This window comes from Euprymna scolopes, chromosome 6 (genome assembly GCF_053919585.1).
Source record: "Euprymna scolopes isolate OS-2025 chromosome 6, ASM5391958v1, whole genome shotgun sequence".
Classification (NCBI taxonomy): domain Eukaryota; kingdom Metazoa; phylum Mollusca; class Cephalopoda; order Sepiida; family Sepiolidae; genus Euprymna; species Euprymna scolopes.
In genome coordinates this window covers 138,045,090-138,065,691 of record NC_136487.1, presented here as the reverse complement: position 1 = coordinate 138,065,691, position 20,602 = coordinate 138,045,090, and the positions used below count along the sequence as shown (strand labels likewise).

At 33.9% G+C, this 20,602-nt stretch overlaps 1 protein-coding gene across 1 annotated transcript in view; it reads left to right on the top strand.

Moving 5' to 3' along the window:
- Nucleotides 1–5,552: 5,552 nt before the first annotated feature.
- Nucleotides 5,553–20,602, top strand: part of LOC145277986 (properdin-like) — a 171,394-nt gene continuing 156,344 nt past the window's right edge. The window contains exon 1 of the mRNA XM_080130126.1: nucleotides 5,553–5,794. Coding sequence (XP_079986252.1) covers nucleotides 5,716–5,794 — 79 coding nt within the window. The 5' untranslated portion in view covers nucleotides 5,553–5,715. The remainder of the gene's footprint in view (nucleotides 5,795–20,602) is intronic.

Below are 20,602 nucleotides of genomic sequence, written 5' to 3'. Positions count from 1 at the left end.
GCTATTATCTATCATTCGAGAAATATTTTCTTTCACAAAACTTTACAATAACGGAGAAAAGGAAATAGGGATTTAGAAAAATCCGTAAGGCCCAAGACGCATCTAGAACCTTCAAGAAAGATCGAAAGGGTTTCAAAATATTCTAATGCTGAGTGACGCTCGTTGTAAAAGAGGTTTTCACGCTAAGGTGGTATGTCGCGTGTTGAGCCTGCGGACACACATGCGTGCGCGCACACAACGGTCTGAGGCTAAAAGCGCCGAATGATGTAGTAAACCTGTCAAAGCTGACGTCGCTGGAGATGGATAGGTCAAGTAGCTGACCTTACAGCTGTCGGGGTTTAAACACCTGCGAGAAAGCAGATCCATAGGAACTAGAGGATTATTATTGTGTAATTCTAATTGTTTTGTCTTTACCTTTCAGGTTTTGTTCATAAATAAGAGTGTACTCTATTTGTCCAGCAGTTGTTTATTGTTTACTAAAAGATCTGAAGGAGGTAAAGACAGAATAGAATCACACAATAATAATCCTCTGGTTTTTATCGATCCGCTTTCTCGCAGGTGTTCTAACTTCGACAGATAGACAACTGAATTCCAACTGAGCTGAAATCGGTTGCAAAGTTTTGCTAACCAGACAAAAGGTTATTCAATTATCTCTGAGCAACGATAATAAGGCCTACATTTGATAGCTTAGATATTCTGTTTGAAACCGAAGGAACTATTGATTTTATAATCGAATTAGGGAGATTTGAAAGTTTATGGACATAGAAGAGAGATAGGTTAGGTTTATTGTAGGGGTTAAATTATTCTGAAATTAAGTTTCGAGTGACATCTAAAAGTCTGATGTTTTCTTATCAGGGTCTATAGTTATGATGAAGCCGAAGCTGGAACTTAGAACTGCACACTGTGGAACTCTGTTCCGTCTGTTTGCTTCCCGCCTGACTACAACCTGGATGTTTTCAAGTCCAACGTAAATAAATTCCTGATGAACAGCCCCCTTAAGTAGACATTTCTATTAAACCCCCATACTAACGTACTGTACATGCAATAACCCTTATCCATGAGTGGCTTCCGGGCCTTGATAAGTGGTGATCATCTTGTAAAAAAAAAGGCGTATAGCTTCTTAGTGGTATTATTATATTCCCTAGATCTAATGCTAGTAATAAGGAGTACGTCAACTCTATACAGTCCTCTTTGAATAGATTGAAATACGAGCTTGAGTTCTTTCAACAAGTATAGATTGACAGTCTGTGTGCAGAATCAGAGCCATGACAATATCAAAGTTATTGGGTGTGTCCTTCCTAGTCCAAATTTTATTATAAAAATGAAAGAGGGGTCGTCTAGCTAAAATGATTAACTTAATTTCTAGGTATGCGAGTTCGGTGCATATTTCTGAAAAGATAATGGCCTTATTTAGGAGGATAGAAGAAAGTGGCTGATAATAATTATCAATCTCAAATGTTATAAAGCTCAGCATTTGCTTATCTTTAAGGTTAAGGAACCAATTTATAACTGAGTCTGAACATTTCCAAAGAGGGAGGGATTTCCTCATGGATGGGACGATTCTATCTGGTATTCTTTTACTTACTGCTCGTAAATCTGAGCTAGAGAGGCAAATTAATGTAATAGTGGGGTTGCCATGGAAGTTAGATTTGTGGTCTTTGAGGGTAGACCTTGGTGTTCCTGGGGTTATAATTTCTGTATAGTTATGAATTGTTTTAAGTATATTTTTGGCGTCAAAGTTTATGCTATCCAAAGCGTTAGATAAGGCTATTTTATATTATTTATTTAACTCCTTATATATGAGTTCCTTTATAAGAAGGTAATCGAGTTTTTGGCTTATCAGCAGGGACAAATAAATGAGGTAAATTATTAATTCCAAGATTGGATTTTATTCCCGCATTTCATTACAGGATTTTTTTACACGAGCTTTTCCTTCCTTCTCTAACCCCAGATATGTTTTAAAGAAATTGCAACGGATATCGAAACTCCTTTTGGAATCACTAATCGCCCCAACTATTGCGAAGTTTTGAATATCACTGAATATTTACAACAATACATATTGAACTTTGCTGAGTATTCCTTTTCATTTTATCTATAAACTTATACTTTTCTTTCAATTTTTCTCGACTGTTTTAAAAAAAATTGAGCTAACCAGCAAAAAAATAGATACTTATCAATACATATTTTTGCTTTTTTCCTCTAAGGAAAAGAGACTTTTTAAAACTCCATGGAAAAAGGAACCTTTCACTTTTATTTCGTTTTCTTTTTTTTTAAGTAAAATATTGTAAATATTTATTCTACAATATCTGAACTTTTTCTACTTATATTAGGCTCTATCATTGATATTGAGCTCTATCATTGATATTGAGCTCTATCATTGATATTGAGCTCTATCATTGATATTGAGCCTTCTAAATCTGGATAAGGTTGTTGTTCTATAAATATATACTTCTATACGTATATTTTTGCACTTTCGAATTTGAAATGTTTTTATTAATCTTTTATTTGACGAATTTTTCTCCCATTACTATATATATATATGTGTGTGTGTGTGTGTGTGTGTGTGTACTTTACATAAGCAGTAATATGTTGCTACGCAGCCATGAGCATGTTTCGGTCAGCTAGTTACTAGTAACTAGCGACCTCTTCAAACGATGCAGCTTATACGAAAGCAAAGTTATATAAGTTGATATACATATAAATTTTGGAATTTTCTTTAGACGAAGCTTCATAATTTATGTATTTATTTATTTATTTTCGGACTTTTATCCTCATCTTCATTAGTTTTTATTTTACCATGTTTCGGCTAACTATTCCTCTGGCCTTCTTCGGGTGGTTAACCACGACGGGATAAGAATTTCAACTCTTGTAACTGTATCCCTAGTAATTACTGCCTTCCATAGTTGTTCTTTTCGGCCAACTTATCTTCTGGCCTGCTCTGGGTAGGATTGAAACCGCTATCTTCAGACAATACTCACCTGGAACCGTAGAGACTCAATACGGGCCACCTGAAGAAGGCAAAAGGATGTGAGATATCCTTTCACAGCGGTTTTGCTCTTGCCGGAATGAAAGAAAACAATCAGAAATTACAACAGACTCAGCTTAAAACTTCAACGTAAATTTTATTAAAGTAAAATGATCCAAATTGCAAAAGATGTATCATAGGTACCGCCAAAACTGAGGGGGGGGGGCAGGCAAGTACTTTTTGACGGACCGTCTTTTTAAAAATCTACTAAAAATCAGGTAATTATCCAATCAATACGAAATTTTCAGCGATTATTAAGAAAAGAATGAACTTTATAACAGTGTACTTATTTTTCATAAATAATATTTATATATATATTTTTTGCTTACAACCCCTCCTTGTTTTGAGGGGGTTCCAAATATGCTTAAGATAATCATCTGAAATTGAACAAAACATATTGTGTTGTTGTAAGGGACGGGATTATAGATTTAAAAAAAAAAAAACTTGTTGGCATACCTTATTTTGATGTCTGAATATCAGAACTTCGATTGTGTTTAATTATCCCGCCTTTTAGTTTTGAAGTGTGAAATTCGGTGAATATGTAAAGTAAAATAATTAATTTAAGTTAAGCAAGACAAAAAAAAATGTTTTTAAATATTTATACGAAAAAAGCCATTTTAAAATCTTTGATAAATAAATTAACAATTTCTTTTTAGCGAGCCGAATAATGCATGACCATTATTAAACAGGGCATGCTTTGAAGAATCGATACAAAAAAAAAATTCGATAAATATTGTGCCCTTTGTGTTAAAAATATAATCATTTTTTTCGATCCAGTTTGGAAACATTTGCCGCCTTTCGACTACGGTGGACCAAACGCGCTGAAATAATTTTTTTTATTCTGCTTTAAATTGCCCCCCTCCCCATTTTGGAGAGCCTGGCCCCCACACACATACACATTAAAAACCAAACTCATACAAATGGTCATCCATTTGGTACTGGCCAGCCTCAGCGTTAACAATACATTGAAATTTTCGTCACTGAAAAATAAGATTTTTTTTGGCTTTTTGGTCTTCCGTAGTTTGCTTTTTATCAAGTACAAATGTAAACAGAGTAATCAAATCGACTCGAAGTAACTGGTTGCTTATATGAATAAGTGGAATTATTTGAAATTCAGGTACTTATATTATAATATTTTTGCATATTCTCATAGAAAATCACCCTAAATCTTAGACAAGAAATAAACAAATTAATTCTTTCAAAAACCTTCTTTTTTTTTTTTTTTTTTAAACTATTTATATACGTTTTTATGCAAAACAAAAACCGCCAATTGTTAACTTTTGGGTAAATTTAACATTTAAAATTTAATTAAAACTAGTAGAAAAAGTTTTACATTATTCTGCTTTCTATATGATAAAATTCAGGGTTTTATCTTTCTGGAAAAAAAAAGTTACTCAGAAATAATGGATCTTAAATGTAATTTCGTTTTAAAAAACAACAATAACTTGATTTTTCGGCCATTTTTGGCGGTGCCTAAGTATCATCTTTACCTATCTGCCGAACTGGGCCGGTAACACCCGGAAAGGGTAATAGTTCAGAGTTTATCTTCGCGTTAATGCTGGATACAATACTCCGTTGACAAAGAAAAGCTGCAACAGGTCGATGAGTTAAGTGATGCCTTCCAAAGATGAATGCTGCTAGGCCGGCAGTCCTCATGAAGTTCATTGTACATAACTGTCTGAATGGAGGACAAATGGCAGGTCAAAATGTAGACATTAATGTCGTCTCTGAGAGACATTATGAATGTTGATGAAAGTCAAAGTTCACAGAGCACACCAGTGTGCGATGAATATAATATTTCACCCAACATAAGGGCAGTGTTGTTTGCAAATTATAACATTTCATCCCATATTAGAGCATTATACGTCTCAATGAGACAACGGGTTTGAGGCTACAAGTCACGAGTGAGTTTTCGTAAGTCCATTATGACCTATTGTCTCTGGGAAACTCGCGGTCTGAAAAGATAAATTTTGCGCCAAGAATACCCTCAGCAGTTAGTAAGAACAAGCAATCCGCTAGGTTCAAACAAAATCATTGGCGGTCAAACCGACCAATGAGAAGCCTGCTTATTTCTGCGGAATTTCTTACATAGATGAGTTAGCCGAAACGACCTTGGTGTCTAACTCTGCCCTCGTGGAGAGGCAAAGTAAATACAAATAACAACTATAAAGATGAGGATAACAGTTTGCAAAAAAAAAAAAAAAAAAAAAAAAAACGAATATACGAATATAATCCTTATCTTAAATTCAACGAAGCGATAGCAAGCCAGAGAGTATATCATAAGAACAGCTTTATTTTTTAGGTGGAATTTTGGCCCACGCTTGTGACCTGTGTATGTCAGCATGTTTGCGTGCTTTCTGTGATATAAGCCCGTTTATTAAGCTAAAATAAATAAATAAAATAACACGGGAGGAAACTGACTTCGGGGCGGGACGGTGGCTACGGGTAATAAAAGGAGAGACGAGGGTTGGTCGGTGACGAGCTGACGCTGACGACCGTATCAACTCTCTGACAGCATTTGGCGCTTGGAGCACTTGCCGAAAAAAGAGAGACGACTGCGTGCGGGAATTCTTATATCTCCTCGCATAAAAAAAAAAAATTTAAAAAAAAGAAAAAAGAAAAGAAAAACCACCCACAAAAAGAAAAAAGAAATAACGCACTTTGTTATTGGAGTTTAGTTGTGTCCCAAAATGGGGACCATTGACGTTCGGATATACCTGCTTTTCATAGTTTTTACAATTTTCCTAGAACAAATATACCCTGGTGAAGGTAAGCAGAAACTTGTTGCTTTTATGTACCCCATCCTAGGGGTATCATTTTTTTCTTCTCTTTTCACCAAGATGATCATATGTGTAATTTTATAAAGTTTCATTTTTATCGAAATAAAAAAGGCAATAGCGTAAAATGAAACCAATTTAAATAATTCTGTCTAAAGAAGTTTATGAATTAATCCACCAAAATGCATTTCAACTCGGCCATTTTAATTTTTTTTTTTAATAACTGAATGAAAATTTAAAAGGTACTTGAAAGCATTTAAACTGTCAAAGAGAAAGTTATTTCTTGCTGAAATATATTTATATTATATCCTCGTGATTGAAAGTTTTAGGAGCTATTTACAGCCAATAATATAGCGATTTGAAAAATATTACCTTAAAATTGTTGGTAAACTTTACTATTAGCATCATAAATTATTTTAATGCCATGCTAATATTTATTAGGTGGGTTTCTAAGAATATTGTGGTATGGATTTATTACGCCGACCATTTGTAAATAATCTCATATACGTTGTCTGGCGTCAGAGATACACACCACGACAGTATTTTGTTTTATCTTTAAGTCATTATCAAGACGTCAAAGATGTAAGAGTCAATTTGCGACCATTTTTTATTCTCATATTACACTAGACATTTTGGGTTTGTATTACTGTACACACAGATTCGAAAAAGTTGTCAAAAAACAAATATATAACAAATAAATGTTATCAAAGGCAAGATAAGTTACTTTTCTACCAAACTGGATATATTTTTTGTGTTTTTATTCAGTGTAACATGTTTATTCAGCTCGAAAAACATGCAGTGTTTACCGATGTATTGGAAAATTCAAAATGGCGTCCGACTTTCTCTTTAACACGGTAAGTTTGGGAAAAGGTGTTATAAATAATAAACTAGATAAAATAATATTTAAAAAACACCGAATATATGTCAGCCTATGTCACGATAACATATTGAGCGAATTTCTAACAGTATTTTGTCTAGTTTATTATTTATAATACCTTTTCCCGAACTTACCGTGTTAAAGAGAGAGTCGGGCGCCATTTTGAATTTTCCACTACATCGGTAAACACTGTATGCTTTTCGAGCTGAATAAACATGTTACATTGAATAAAAACACGAAAAATATATCCAGTTAGGTAGAAAGTAATTTATCTTGCCTTTGATAACATTTATTTTTTATATATTTGTTTTTTGACAACTTTTTCGAATCTGTGTGTACAGTAATACAAACCCCATCGGTAAACACTGCATGTTTTTCGAGCTGAATAAACATGTTACATTGAATAAAAAGAAAAAAAAACGTATCCAGTTTGGTAGAAGAGTAATTTATCTTGCCTTTGATAATATTTATTTGTTATATATTTGTTTATTTTTTGACAACTTTTCGAATCTATGTGTACAGTAATACAAACCCAGTAACTTATCGTAATATTTATTTGTTATATATCTGCTTTTTGACCACTTTTTTTGTATATCTGTCAATTGTAAACCAAACCCATCTCATTTGTGACGTATTTGCGTTAACTTTTTTTTTTTTTTAATTTAATAGAAGGGTAAAGTTTTACTTACTTCCCACCTTAACAATAACCTTTAAAATTATGACTTTTGAAGGTTTTCGGGTATGCTGAAAACGAATATCGCATTTAAATTTGCTGCAAACAAATAGTTTTCCGGATATTAAGCAACGTAATTCTTTGTTATCACTGGTGGCCATTTTTGTACGCACAAGTTTTTGGCACGCACCCAAATAACCCGAAAACCTATAAAAGTCATCTTTTTTTAAAGATGATTGTGAAAGTAGAAAGTAAGTAAAAACTTATCAATAGAAGTTATGTGTGGCTGTGGCTGTGACAACAGCATATTTTTTTGTTTTGATTCTTGAGTTTATATCCGTTATTATCTTATATGTTTTTTATGTAGACAGACGTGGTTCTCGGTTGATCGAACGAAAAGAATATTCTGTCTTCACAGCCCTAGTTATAAGCAATTTTAGGTTCCGTAATTATTAGTTGTGAGTGAAGTAATACGAGATCCGTTACACTATCTTTTGTCAATAAACAAAATGTTTAGCGTTTTATCACTTTACTCACAATCAATAACTACGGAACTTCAAATGCTTAAAAACTTCTATTTAATATTATTTCAACGCAAATACGCCAAAAATGGGTAGATAAGCCAAAAAAACAAAAAAATATATTTTTTAAATTATTTTTTTTTTTATTTACCAATTTCCAAACAATATTTCCTTTAAAATAATTTATGTCGATATTAGTAACGTATACCACATTTATACGGCTTTTTTTTTTTGCGCTAGAGAAGAATTGAGCAGACCTAAACAAGAGTGCAGTGGCTGCAGTGCCCACCCCTTGAAAATGCATGTTTTTAACCCCCCTTCTCCCGACGATTATCATAGACTTGAGTATCATAGTAACACAAATTTAAAAAAAAAAAAAAAAAATTAATGACTTGTAAGATAGGAAATCAGTTTCTCGTTATAACGTTCTAATCACGTGACACGTCGGCAAAGAAATGGACAGTACGTCAGGTAGCAATGAAGTAGAACGAGAAAGTGAACACTGAACCCCTTTCTTAAAAGCCATTTTTTTTTTTTCAAAATTTTTCTGCTAATATGATACCCAAGTCTGTAATCTATGATAATCGTCGAAAAAAAAAAAAAAAAAAAAAAACTGTTAAAAAGGTGTTTTTACGGGTGGGCACTCTTGTACAGGTCCGCCAAGAATTGTAATATCTGTTCTGTCCGAGGTCAGAGGAGGAGAACTCCTTCTCAACTGAGGTAACTTTTATTGCCATCCCATCCAGAGTGACTTCTGAGGAATTGAATATCTCCCATATTAAATACCGATATTGGTTCAAATTTACGAGACCTTCTTCGCCGACCTTAGAGCGGTTAATCGGGCATCACGCTGGGGCGCTGTGGGCTTTCGTGTACGTACAGATAATTTAGCCATGGCATCTATTTACGAAGGCCACGATTTAGTCCCTTCCATATACACACTCTTTAACTACGTGTTTAAAACATTGTTCGTCCATGGAATTCTGAACCTTGTGTCCTCGTGGTCATCATACCAACTGAGCTAGAGACGTCTCCTACAAATTCGGAACACATTTAACTACATTTGGTAACAAGGGCTCTAATTTAAGAGCTTTAGAAAGCGTATTTGTTACTACTCCTGGGTCCACTCTGGTAGGAAGTGGTTGTACTTGTGAGATCCCCATATGAGTAAAAATAGTTAAATAGAATTTACTGTTAAGACTATTTGTTTTTTACAAAATATATACGACTACAAAACAAATAATAATGAAAGCTCTGCATTCTAACTCCCCTGCTTAACATTCACAGACAACATGAATTAGAACAAATACATTGAGACCATTGCCAAGGCTGCTGCAAAGAAGGTGAACTCTCTCTACCGTACTAAAAAATTATTTCTGACAGTATCCTATATCTCTACAAAGCCACCATTCGACCATGCATGGAATATTGTTGCCACATATGGACTGGTGGGTTTATCTAAATGGATATGTTTTCAGTGTTTTTATTTAATGTAACATGTTTATTCAGCTCGAAAAACATACTGTGTTTAACGATGTATTGGAAAATTCAAAATGGCACACGAGCCACACGACTATCTCTTTAACACAGTAAGGTTGGAAAAGGTGCTATAAATATAAAACCAGACAAAATACAGTTAGAAACTCACTCAATATATGTTACCGTGACATAGGTTGACATATATTCGGTGGGTTTTTAATAGTATTTTGTCTAGTTTATTATTTATAACACCTTTTCCCAAACTTACCGTGTTAAAGAGAAAGTCGGGCGCCATTTTGAATTTTCCAATACATCGGTAAACACTGTATGTTTTTCGAGCTGAATAAACATGTTACATTGAATAAAAACACGAAAAATATATCCAGTTTGGTAGAAAAGTAACTTATCTTGCCTTTGATAACATTTATTTGTTATATATTTGTTTTTTGACAACTTTTTCGAATCTATATGTACAGTAATGCAAACCCGGACTGGTACATCTGCCACTAGTCTCTTGCTCTAACTTGATAGTCTCTAACTTCATAAGTCCCATACTATCAACCCAACTCCAACGCCTGCCCCATCGCCGCAGTGTTATATCACTGTGCTAAGTATTTTAATGGAATGTGTTCTGACGAACTCAGGACTAACCTGACAAGCAATAAAATCCCACCCCTTCACTGGAGAGATCCCTAGATGCCGGAAAGTCGTCTACTTTAATAGTTTCTTCCCTCGAACTGCTAGACTTTGGAATTCTCTCCCGGTCTCCTGCTTCCCTGACTGTATTGACATGCAAGGGTTTAAGTGTAACGTGAACAGACGTCTCGTTACTCAACTCCCTACACAGTGTCAGTGTAAATATGGTCTTAAATAGTAGTCCTTTAAGTCCAAGTTGCGCTGTGTCTGGTTTGGGGTGAATAATAGTATAAAAATGCATCTATAATCTCAATGACTCCGTTCAGTCTCGAAAGACAAAGGATACCCTCTGTAAGCGTAGGTGCACGTGTAATTGCGAGGCAAGGGTTGCGTAACTATAACCACACCTCTCTTAAATCGGCACTGCTTGAGTCCAGTGGCGAGAAGTCTAGGACAACTGGAAACAATGCCGAGATAAGCGGAGAGCACATACAGCACCTGGTCTAAATGGTCACCAATTTTAATACTGACCAGGCTCAACGTTGCTTAACTTCGGTGATCTAATGGGAACCGGTGTGTCAACGTAATTGTGTCGTATACAATACATATATGATCGGCATAAAATAAACCAATGAAGCTTCATATGCTGTATAACGCAACAACTAGTTAACCACTTTTTTATTCACTTTCACCCCTTAAGAAGGCATATTGCCACTTGGACATAAGAGGCTACTTTTTGGGACCATGCATAGGAAAGATTAACAAGATGTTGGTTTACATTACATTTAAACTTGTAAAACAAGCACAGGGATGCAACTGCAACACTGCGGCGTGCGGCGATGGAACAGGGGTTGGAGCTTAGTTGACATAATGGAACCCATTAGATTGGAAACTTTTTTTTTTTTACCCTATCCAACAATACTCCATGCATAGGTAAATGGTGACTTTGTAGAGGTACAGGATACTCTCAAGTGTGAGTAATCTTCTAGCACGATAGAGGGAACCCACCTTCTTTGAAGTAGCCTTCGCAATGTCATCTATGTATTAGTTCTAGTTCATATTGCCTGTGAATGTTAAGCCGTGGAGTTTGGAGGAGAGGATTTTGTACGTTATTAATTTATTCCAAACTCCCTTTCAGTCGAATGTATTTTCTAAACATTTTAGTTATCATATCATATTTATTGCATCACTTGGATGTGCAGTGCGAGCGGGAACCGATTCAATGTTTTAAGAACTTTTGCAGCACATAAAAAAGACCAAACTCTACTTTAAAAAAAAAAAAAAGAAAGAAATGCTTTCTGAAATGTTATATCTTTCTATATAAAATTAGGTATATGTCGATGTTTATTTCTACATATAAGATTCACTCATAAACTAACTAACTGATCATTATAAATTTTGGAACACATCTACTCGGTAAAAGGTTCGGCAATGAGGGCTATATTTATTTTATTTTAATTTGATGCAAAAAAATTTTTTTAAAAGCAAAAGAGAGCAGAAGCCCCCCCCCCCCCCCGTGAAAATTCAAATGCCTGCGATTTTTATGAAATTTGAAAACGATATATTATAAATGCATATGGTTAGGGCGGTACCGTTTTCCTGGCCTCACTTACGCTTGATCCTCACTTTAAAATCTCAAGTGTTTAGCAGGGCTTCCATATTTTATTTTCACCTATTTTTGTCTAGTTGACAAATTAATATTGCACTTATAAAAGAATTCGCAAAAAATAATAAGAAAAAAAAAAGTAATATTTGCAAAATAAAAAAAATTAAAAATTAAAAAATCCGAAAAAATAAAAAAGCGGAAAGCAAATTAAGATATAAATTATCCTCCTCGAAGACTGAAATTTCATTATAAAGGGAAAGGTGTTACTCTTTCTTTATAGTAAAGTTCATTTGCTGTTTGTGGTTATTTTTTAGTTGCTTTTTGACATTTGGTTGAACATTTAAAAATCACGTAAAGATTTTTTTTTCTTCCTTTTCTCATTAAAGACTGATCATTTTCGGGGAATCCTTCTACGCAATAGTTTTTTATTAAAAGAACCGGTAAAATAGCCAAATATTGTTTGGATGCTTATTTTGCCGGTTCTGTAAAAACAAACCTTTTTATGCTTATTTTTCTGGTCCTTGTAAAAATAGATCCAAGGTTATTTTCGAGTAAATATTTTTTTATTATTAATGCTTGTAAGGCAGATTTAAAACATATTTAATACAAGTTTATTTATAACTTTAAAGACGATTTTGAATTTTTCCTACTACCACCACCACCAAATGGCGAAACATTAAAACAATTTATTCCAAATAAAATATTAAAAAACGCATCTGTCTCAGAATATTCGGGCATGAAAGTTTCTGCAAATCCAAAATTTACTCTTGGGGAGGTTCTTTTACCAATGCACTTCAAGTGAAGTGCACCCACTGAAAACAACTCATACATACTACATAATCCATCTTGTTCAAATCCTACCTACAAAGCCCACGCACCCATTGTGCTGACAATTTTACGGATCCATACACATGCTTCACAGCTTGTCAACCATTTTGATCAAAATATCTGCGCGTTTTATAGATTGAAACACCGAAACCGGCAAAATAAGTTTAAAAAGCATGTTTGGCTATTTTACCTTGACCGGCGAGTTAACCTGATCGTTCATCTTATAACGAAAAATTTACACTTTTAAACCAAAGATTGTAATAAGTCAATTGAGGAGAGTAGAAAACATAGTCCATTTGGAAATCTTTCAGAAACAGATTTTCATACCAAGTCGAGGATACGTCCTCAACAATCAGTTCGAGTCTTGGTTATTTGATTTAGATGCCCCCCTTTTTTTTCTTTCAGGCTCAGATATAAATCTGTGCAGTTCTAGGAGGTCCAACTTCCCAGAATTTACCTTCTCTCTTTTAGGTGTTATTTTATTTCTAATTTACCTGGGGGAGGGGGTCAGTCGGGAAAATACCGATTATGCTGCTCAGCCATTTTTTTGCTGACCAGAATGTTCTGCCTCTTGGGCTCTGAATTTTCAATCTCCACCTTCAGGCCATATGTCACATCTGACCACGGCGGAAGGGTGGTAAATATTAACCCCAGAAAGAAAAGTCTCAAGGATATGTTGCAAGAATAAAAACACTAAAATGTAAAAAAAAAAAAACGAAAAAAAAACAAATTTTTTTAAAATACTTTCCTTCTTACTACATCCATTTCTTACTACAATCTCTCTCTCTCTCTCTCTCTCTCTCTCTCTCTCTCTCTCTCTCTCTCTCTCTCTCTCCACACACACACACACACATAGTCATCCATTAGTGTTGGGATGATTAATCAGGAATCGGAAAAATTTGTGCCTATTTTCCGATGCCAAAACGATTCTTTTGATTGTCTTTTTTATTTGAATGTGTTTTAAGCAAAATCTTCAGTTGCTGATAATAATTATAAAATAATAAATATTTATTGATTTTTAACTACTAGTGAAACTAAAACCGATAGATGGTCCCCCATACGTGTATTTATTATTATTATTGTTTTTTTTTTTCGTTTAGGAAAATATCTTCACATTCAGCAAGTGTTTTTATAGTAATCGGGGAAAAAATAACTTCATAGTATAAATATGTTGAGATTTATAAAAAATCAGAATCGGGAATCTAGAATAGAACTGGTAATTGTATCAGAATCGGGAAAATATTGTATATATATATATATATATTTACGTTCCTTGCTAATGGAATCAAAGATGGCTACGTGGCAGGGTTCGAATCTTTGGACCAACGGCAATCGTCACTTCCTGCACTGTAGGTATAAAAAATAATTATTTATAATTTATAATTATTTAGCTCCTTTAAAAAGTGCTTAAAAGTTGAGCAGTGTCTGAGGAATGAAAAGGTGGTCCTGTGTATGACATCGCGATTTCTGGTCGATCGATCATTATAGATCCACTTAATAACGTTATGTTTGTATTTGGCTTTATAGATGTTAAATTTCCTTTAATTCTCGTGTCTGTGTGAGGAACGGTTTCTGCCAACTACTCTGTCAATTATTTTTGTCTACAGATTAAAACTTGATATAATGGGAATTTGGATTTGTTGAACAAATTCGATTTGGTTGTTAGCCGGTAAAAATAACCGCTAAGTGGTCAAAATTAAAAAAAATAAAAATAAAAAAAAAACAATGGAACTTGGCAGGCGTAAGTCGACTAAACGGGTTATTTCTACGCATGCAAATATACGTGTATTGATTTAACAACGTTATTTTTGACGTTTTATGTGCATATGGACGTGGCTCAAATAGTAACGAATAATGCTGAAGAGCTACATGCTTTGGCTTTGATTTCAGCTGATGACACTCAAGTCATTTTTTTTTAAACTTTTAAAATCATTACAACATATTAAGTACAATATCAGAATCAATAGAGAAATGGATCTATAATAAATACAGAATCTGCATAAATTTACTTATCATATTAAGCGTATTTTATGATTGGGCAACGTCGGGCGGTCTGCTAGTATATATTACGACCCTTGTGTCTGCCTCAGTCCCGTGGGGGAAGCAAAGTAAATAGGAACACCAGCCCCCCCCCCTTTGTGCAGTTGTATTTTCTCCCACAGTATAAATCAACCTCGTGTTATGCTCTGCTCTCGTTGGGAGACAACCTAGAACCCCATCTTCCAACGTAGACCCCTACTACCAGGTCTCCTTCTCCAACATCAGGGGTCTACGTTCCAACCTTCCAGAGGTTGAAACCCAATTACAGGAGACGAAACCGGACATATTCTTTCTAAGTGAAACTGGAATAGGGCCTACCACTTCCCTAGATAAGTTCATAATTAACGGATACTCTAACTTAACAGCTAACAAATTGATAAAAAAAACTTCCACCCATTAATATGGGAGGGCAGATTATCATCAAAAGTGTCCTGAATTGATAATTTAGCACGGACTTTACTACTTAGAGACAAGAACACACTACTACCGAGAGGGAGTTAAATCTATCACATGTGTGATTGTCTCACTATCGGGTAGAGGATTGCGTCGGGAGTAAGATACTTTCTAGAGAGGTAGAATGATCCAACGATTTTTCCAGCAATTTCGGCGATGGGTCTGAAGTAAGTCTCTTGTTTCAGGTCAAGAATGAAGGTCAGACCCAGAAGTTTGTCAAAGCAAGGTGATTCCCAAAGACAAGAGCCGCTCATTTTTTCTTATCAAATTAAACGAACGTAAATTCCCAGTCGTTATTCTATAGAATAAGTATTTTCATATTCCTATTTCGCATATGGTTAATCAAATATCTCAGTAGATCGTTGGAAATTCTATATACTATTAGTGGTCCACTTGAACCACGGCAAGAACCGTTTATGTTTTCTCTATCATTAAATCATTTCTATCTGATAGGCTGATAAGAGTAGTGGTTGATTGGCAGAAATCAGAGGCCCACAGTATTAATGCTGGAGTCCCTCAGGGGTCCATACTGAGCCCAACTCTTTTCCTGATCTACATCAATGATCTCCCAAAACACATACTAAAATCTTTCGTTGACATCTATGCTGATGACACGACCATCTATGGTAACACATCAAAGGCCGTAAATGATTATGTTCTCTCTGATTCTCTCTCCTCTGATCTTGAGCGTGTGGTACAGTCGGGAAAGAGGTGGCTGGTTACCTTCAATGCATCTAAGACCAAGCTCCTATCTGTACATCATAAACGCTCTGATCTCCATCTGGCATCAATTGAAATGGATGGCTCTCGTCTAAGGGAGGCCCCAGGATTTGATAAGCTCCTGGATTTGACCTTTACACCTGATCTTAAATGGAACACATACATCAAGTCTGTGGCCAAGGTCGCTGGGATCCTTCTACCGCTCCAGAAGATATCTCACTAATGATGCAATTCTCTATCTATATAAGAGCCAAGTACGTCAAAAGATGGAGTACTGCTGCCACATCTGGGCGGGGGCTGCAAAAAACAGCCTATCCTGCCTTGACGGAGTACAAAATAGACTCCGTGGCTTGGTGGGGGATGCCCTTTTTCTCTACCCTGCAACCTCTTTCCCACAGAAGAGACGTAGCGAACCTGTCATTGTTCTATCGTTATTTCCATGGCAGGTGTTCGTCTGAGCTTCATTCTCTGGTCCCCCCCCTCGCCAATCTTTCTCAAAAAACACCTGACTAGCTGAAACCACCGTCAATAATTTTCCCCACTCCCTATCTGTGCCTAAATCAAAACGTAGATACCATGAACAAAGCTTCTTTCTTAGAACTGCACGCCTATGGAACTCTGTTCCGCTTGCCTGTTTCCCTCCCGACTTCAACCTGGATGTCCAACACAAACAAATTCCTGATGAACCGCCCCCCCCCAAGTAAGTACACCTTACCAATTCTCCAATACTATTGCTCTACACTATCCCTTTGATTACTGTACACACAATAACCCTTATCCCTGAGTGGCCATTGGGCCTTGATAAGTGGTGAACTCCATGTAAAAAAAAAAAAAAAAGAAAAAATGATCCATTAAAAGTGATTAATTAAAAACGGGCTGCTAGTTTACTTTTAGATAAAATGAATAAAGCGTTCATGCCTCTTCTGGTGATGCTAGTACACAAAGCAGCGCAATAGTTCGAGCGGTTTTGAACTCGGCTTGCCAATAATACCGTAGTCTGTGAAACGAGATGTAGAAGCGCCCATGTAATCAGAAGGCGATAAAAGCAAACGAAAAGTTAACTGACAAATTAGTTAAATCGTACATTTTCAACAAAGGAAGAAAGGGGGGGGTGGATAGTCAACAAAAAACTGTTACCAAAGGCAATAACAGGTTAGGGTTAATTTAGTACTAGTTTAGATTTAGGGTTTTAAAAAAAGTCGATTTATTAAAAACAGACAGCTAATTTATATTTACATAAAATGAATAGGGATTCATACCTCCTCTTGGCGATGCTAGTACACAAGAGAGCGCAATAGATTGGAGAGGATTTGAACCGAGCTTGCCAATACCGTAGTCTGAGCAACGAGTTGCTGTCGAAATGAATGTTTTAATAATTAAATGTTATGCGTAAAATGAATGTTGAAATTTGGGTTAGCGTTGAATGGAAATAAATCTTTTAGCGTTGAAACATTTCAATTTTGTTTGTATTTAAGTGGAGATAAAGAGGTGGTATGTTCGCCAGACGTCCCCACCCAGCGGCATTGCTCACATCTACGCCACGGCCGGGAACACGCATACGCCGAGCACAAGAATACGTTTAAATAGGTCTCCCATTCATAGATTCTTGTGTTAGTTCTCCCTTCTTCCCCCCATCGCCTACTGTCGTTCATATTCAAGCAGACTTATATCTCTATTTCTACTATTATATAAAAAGAAGTGTGTGTGTGTGTGTGTGTGTGTGTGTGTGTGTGTGAGTGAGAGAGAGAGAGAGAGAGAGAGAGAGAGAGGTTCGTTTCCTATAGACTCCAAAACTACTGGGCCAATTGTTGTGGAATTACACACGAAGGCACTTGATGTGTATGGGAGAGTTCTTACGTAGGTTTTGTGTCGCAATGCGCCCGATAAGTATCGAAAATCGATAATCGAAAAAAAAAAAAATCCGATTAAAAAACGAAGTCCAATTTGGTCCAAATACTTTTATATAACCCGACATCACCGCACACGCACAAGCAAAAAGGCCCAGCCTATAAAATCAACTGTAGATTCTTTTATAAGACAGGCGCGCGCTCGAAATGAATGTTTCCTTTTAGAGCACAATTGAGCCGTGATACTTGACGTTCTTACGTTTATCTTTAATTCAAGTGATTATGTAGACATAATTTCATACAAATCAGCAGTTGGTTCTTTGATAAGACAGTGGCGCGCGTTCGAAATGAACGTTTCTGTTTAGACAAAAATTGGACTATGATACTTGACTTTTGCATTTTAAACTTTAAATGGAGCCATTATTCACAGATGATTTTATAAAATCAACAGTAGATTCTCTACAGTGCAATGTAAACTACAATATACTGCGGAGTAAGTCACTCCAGCGAGGCATGTGAAGCTTCTAACCAGTACATTGCTGGTGGAGTCCCTAAATAGAGCATGCAATCAATCGATTTGATTAAAAAATGGACGATTTCATCGTTTTCGATGACAAACGTATGTGAGATTGGAACACTTGTGGATCCTTATTCAATATTCGACAACGTCGGGTCTTCCTGCTAGTATATATATATATATATATATATATATATATATATATATATATATATATCAGGTAAGGAAGACATTTTCTATAGCATGAATGGGTTAGCGAAATCAATCATAACTAGGTAACTAGATCCAATATCTGGAACATTTTTTGTTCTTGTTATTAAGTGAGGTGGTGTTTGATCAACACTGCTAGGGAGCCATGATTTAATATATTGTTTTGTTTTTAAATCCCCGAAACAGTGTTTAATGGTAAACAACTGATGATCCCTTAAATTAACATTAGGACTATTGTGAAGTCGAGGGACCAAGTTAATGCAGTGATTACAAATGATTACATGACTTATTATCTAAATAGTTTTCCAACGAATGATATGTAGTTTTAAAGGTTAAAAAGACTATATATATATATATATATATATATATATATATATATATATATGGCGATTAAGCTACACTGAAATACTAGAAATAAAAATACTAATGACGAACAAGATAAATGCAACTGTAGACACAACACACTTTGCCCATTTCCAAATAAATGTCTAACCAAAAGCGTAGTTTACCAGGCCACAATATTTGCGAAAGAAAACTCGAATAACAAGAAATATTACGTAGGTATGACTTCCTTAGATTTCAAAACTCGATATTATGACCACAAAAGTACATTCAACAATAAAAAAAACACCGTATGAAAACAACGCTAGCGAATAAATACTGGAAACTCAAGGATAGCGGACATTCGCCGGTAGTCGAATGGAAAATAATAAGACAAGCTACCACGTGTAGGGACCTAGAGGACCCATGTAGATTATGCCTTCATGAAAAATTTGCCATCCTGTACTTTAAAGAACTCCAATATCTATTAAACTGTAGAAGAGAAATAGCAAACAACTGTGTTCACAAGATAAAATTTACTCTAGGATAGCGATACAAAATAGTTTTAAAACTAACAAAAACAATAGAAAATAAACAAATAAAGTAAATAAACATGAATAAAGGATCACACATATATGTATGTATGTATGTATATATGCATATATATATATATATGAATATATGTATGTACATATATATAAACTAACATTTAAAAAAAAAAACTAACCTAGATTTACAAGAGATCAAGAAACTAGATATCCAAGCTAAATAGACTACACACAAAGGAAAAGTTCAACCAGAGGTCAAATAAGCCTTTGTCCGATAATTGCATGCTCATTGGCTCATAGGAAGGGCGCGGTGGATACTAGAAAGCTGATTGGCTAAATATATCTCAATACAAGATGCTTATGTGAATAGACAAACAACCACAAACTTCGCTCATAAGCTTGAAGGGTCCTAGAGTGGTTGAAACTCGGAATATTCAGTGTAGCTTAATCGCCATATATATTTTATAACTTACTAACTAGCTCTGCGTACGTATTGAGCACTTTTGATGTAAATACTTAAAGTTTACGCATAAATTTATACTTTCGTATATTTTATGTAAGTAAATTAAGTACTTATACAATATATATATAATATATGTATATATTATATATATATTATGTATATATTATATATATATTATATATTATGTATATATTATACATATATTATGCATATATTATGTATATATATTATATATATATATATTATGTATATATTATATATATATTATGTATATATTATATATATATTATGTATATATTATATATATATTAAATATATATATATAGTATATTATAAATATTACATACATATATTATGTATATTATATATATTACATATATTCTATATATTACATATATATATTATGTATATTATATATATTACATATATATATTATGTATATTATATATATTACATATATATATATTATGTATATTATATATATTACATATATATATATTATGTATATTATATATATTACATATATATATTATGTATATTATATATATTACATATATATATATTATGTATATTATATATATTACATACATATATTATGTATATTATATATATATATATTATAGATAGTACATGTATGTATATTATATATTACATGTATATATGTTATATATATTATATATATATTATAGATATTACATATTATATATATTACATATATCATGTATATTATATTATATATAATATATATCATACATGTGTATTTTATATATATATCATATATCATATGTATATTATATATATCATATATATGTATTTATATATATCATATATATATTATATATATTATATATCATATATATGTATTTATATATATCATATATATATATTATATATATTATATATCATATATATGCATATTATATATATCATATATATATATTATATATATTATATATCATATATATGCATATTATATATATCATATATATATGTATATATTTTATATATATTATGTATATATACTATATATTATGTATATATTTCATATTATATATATGTTA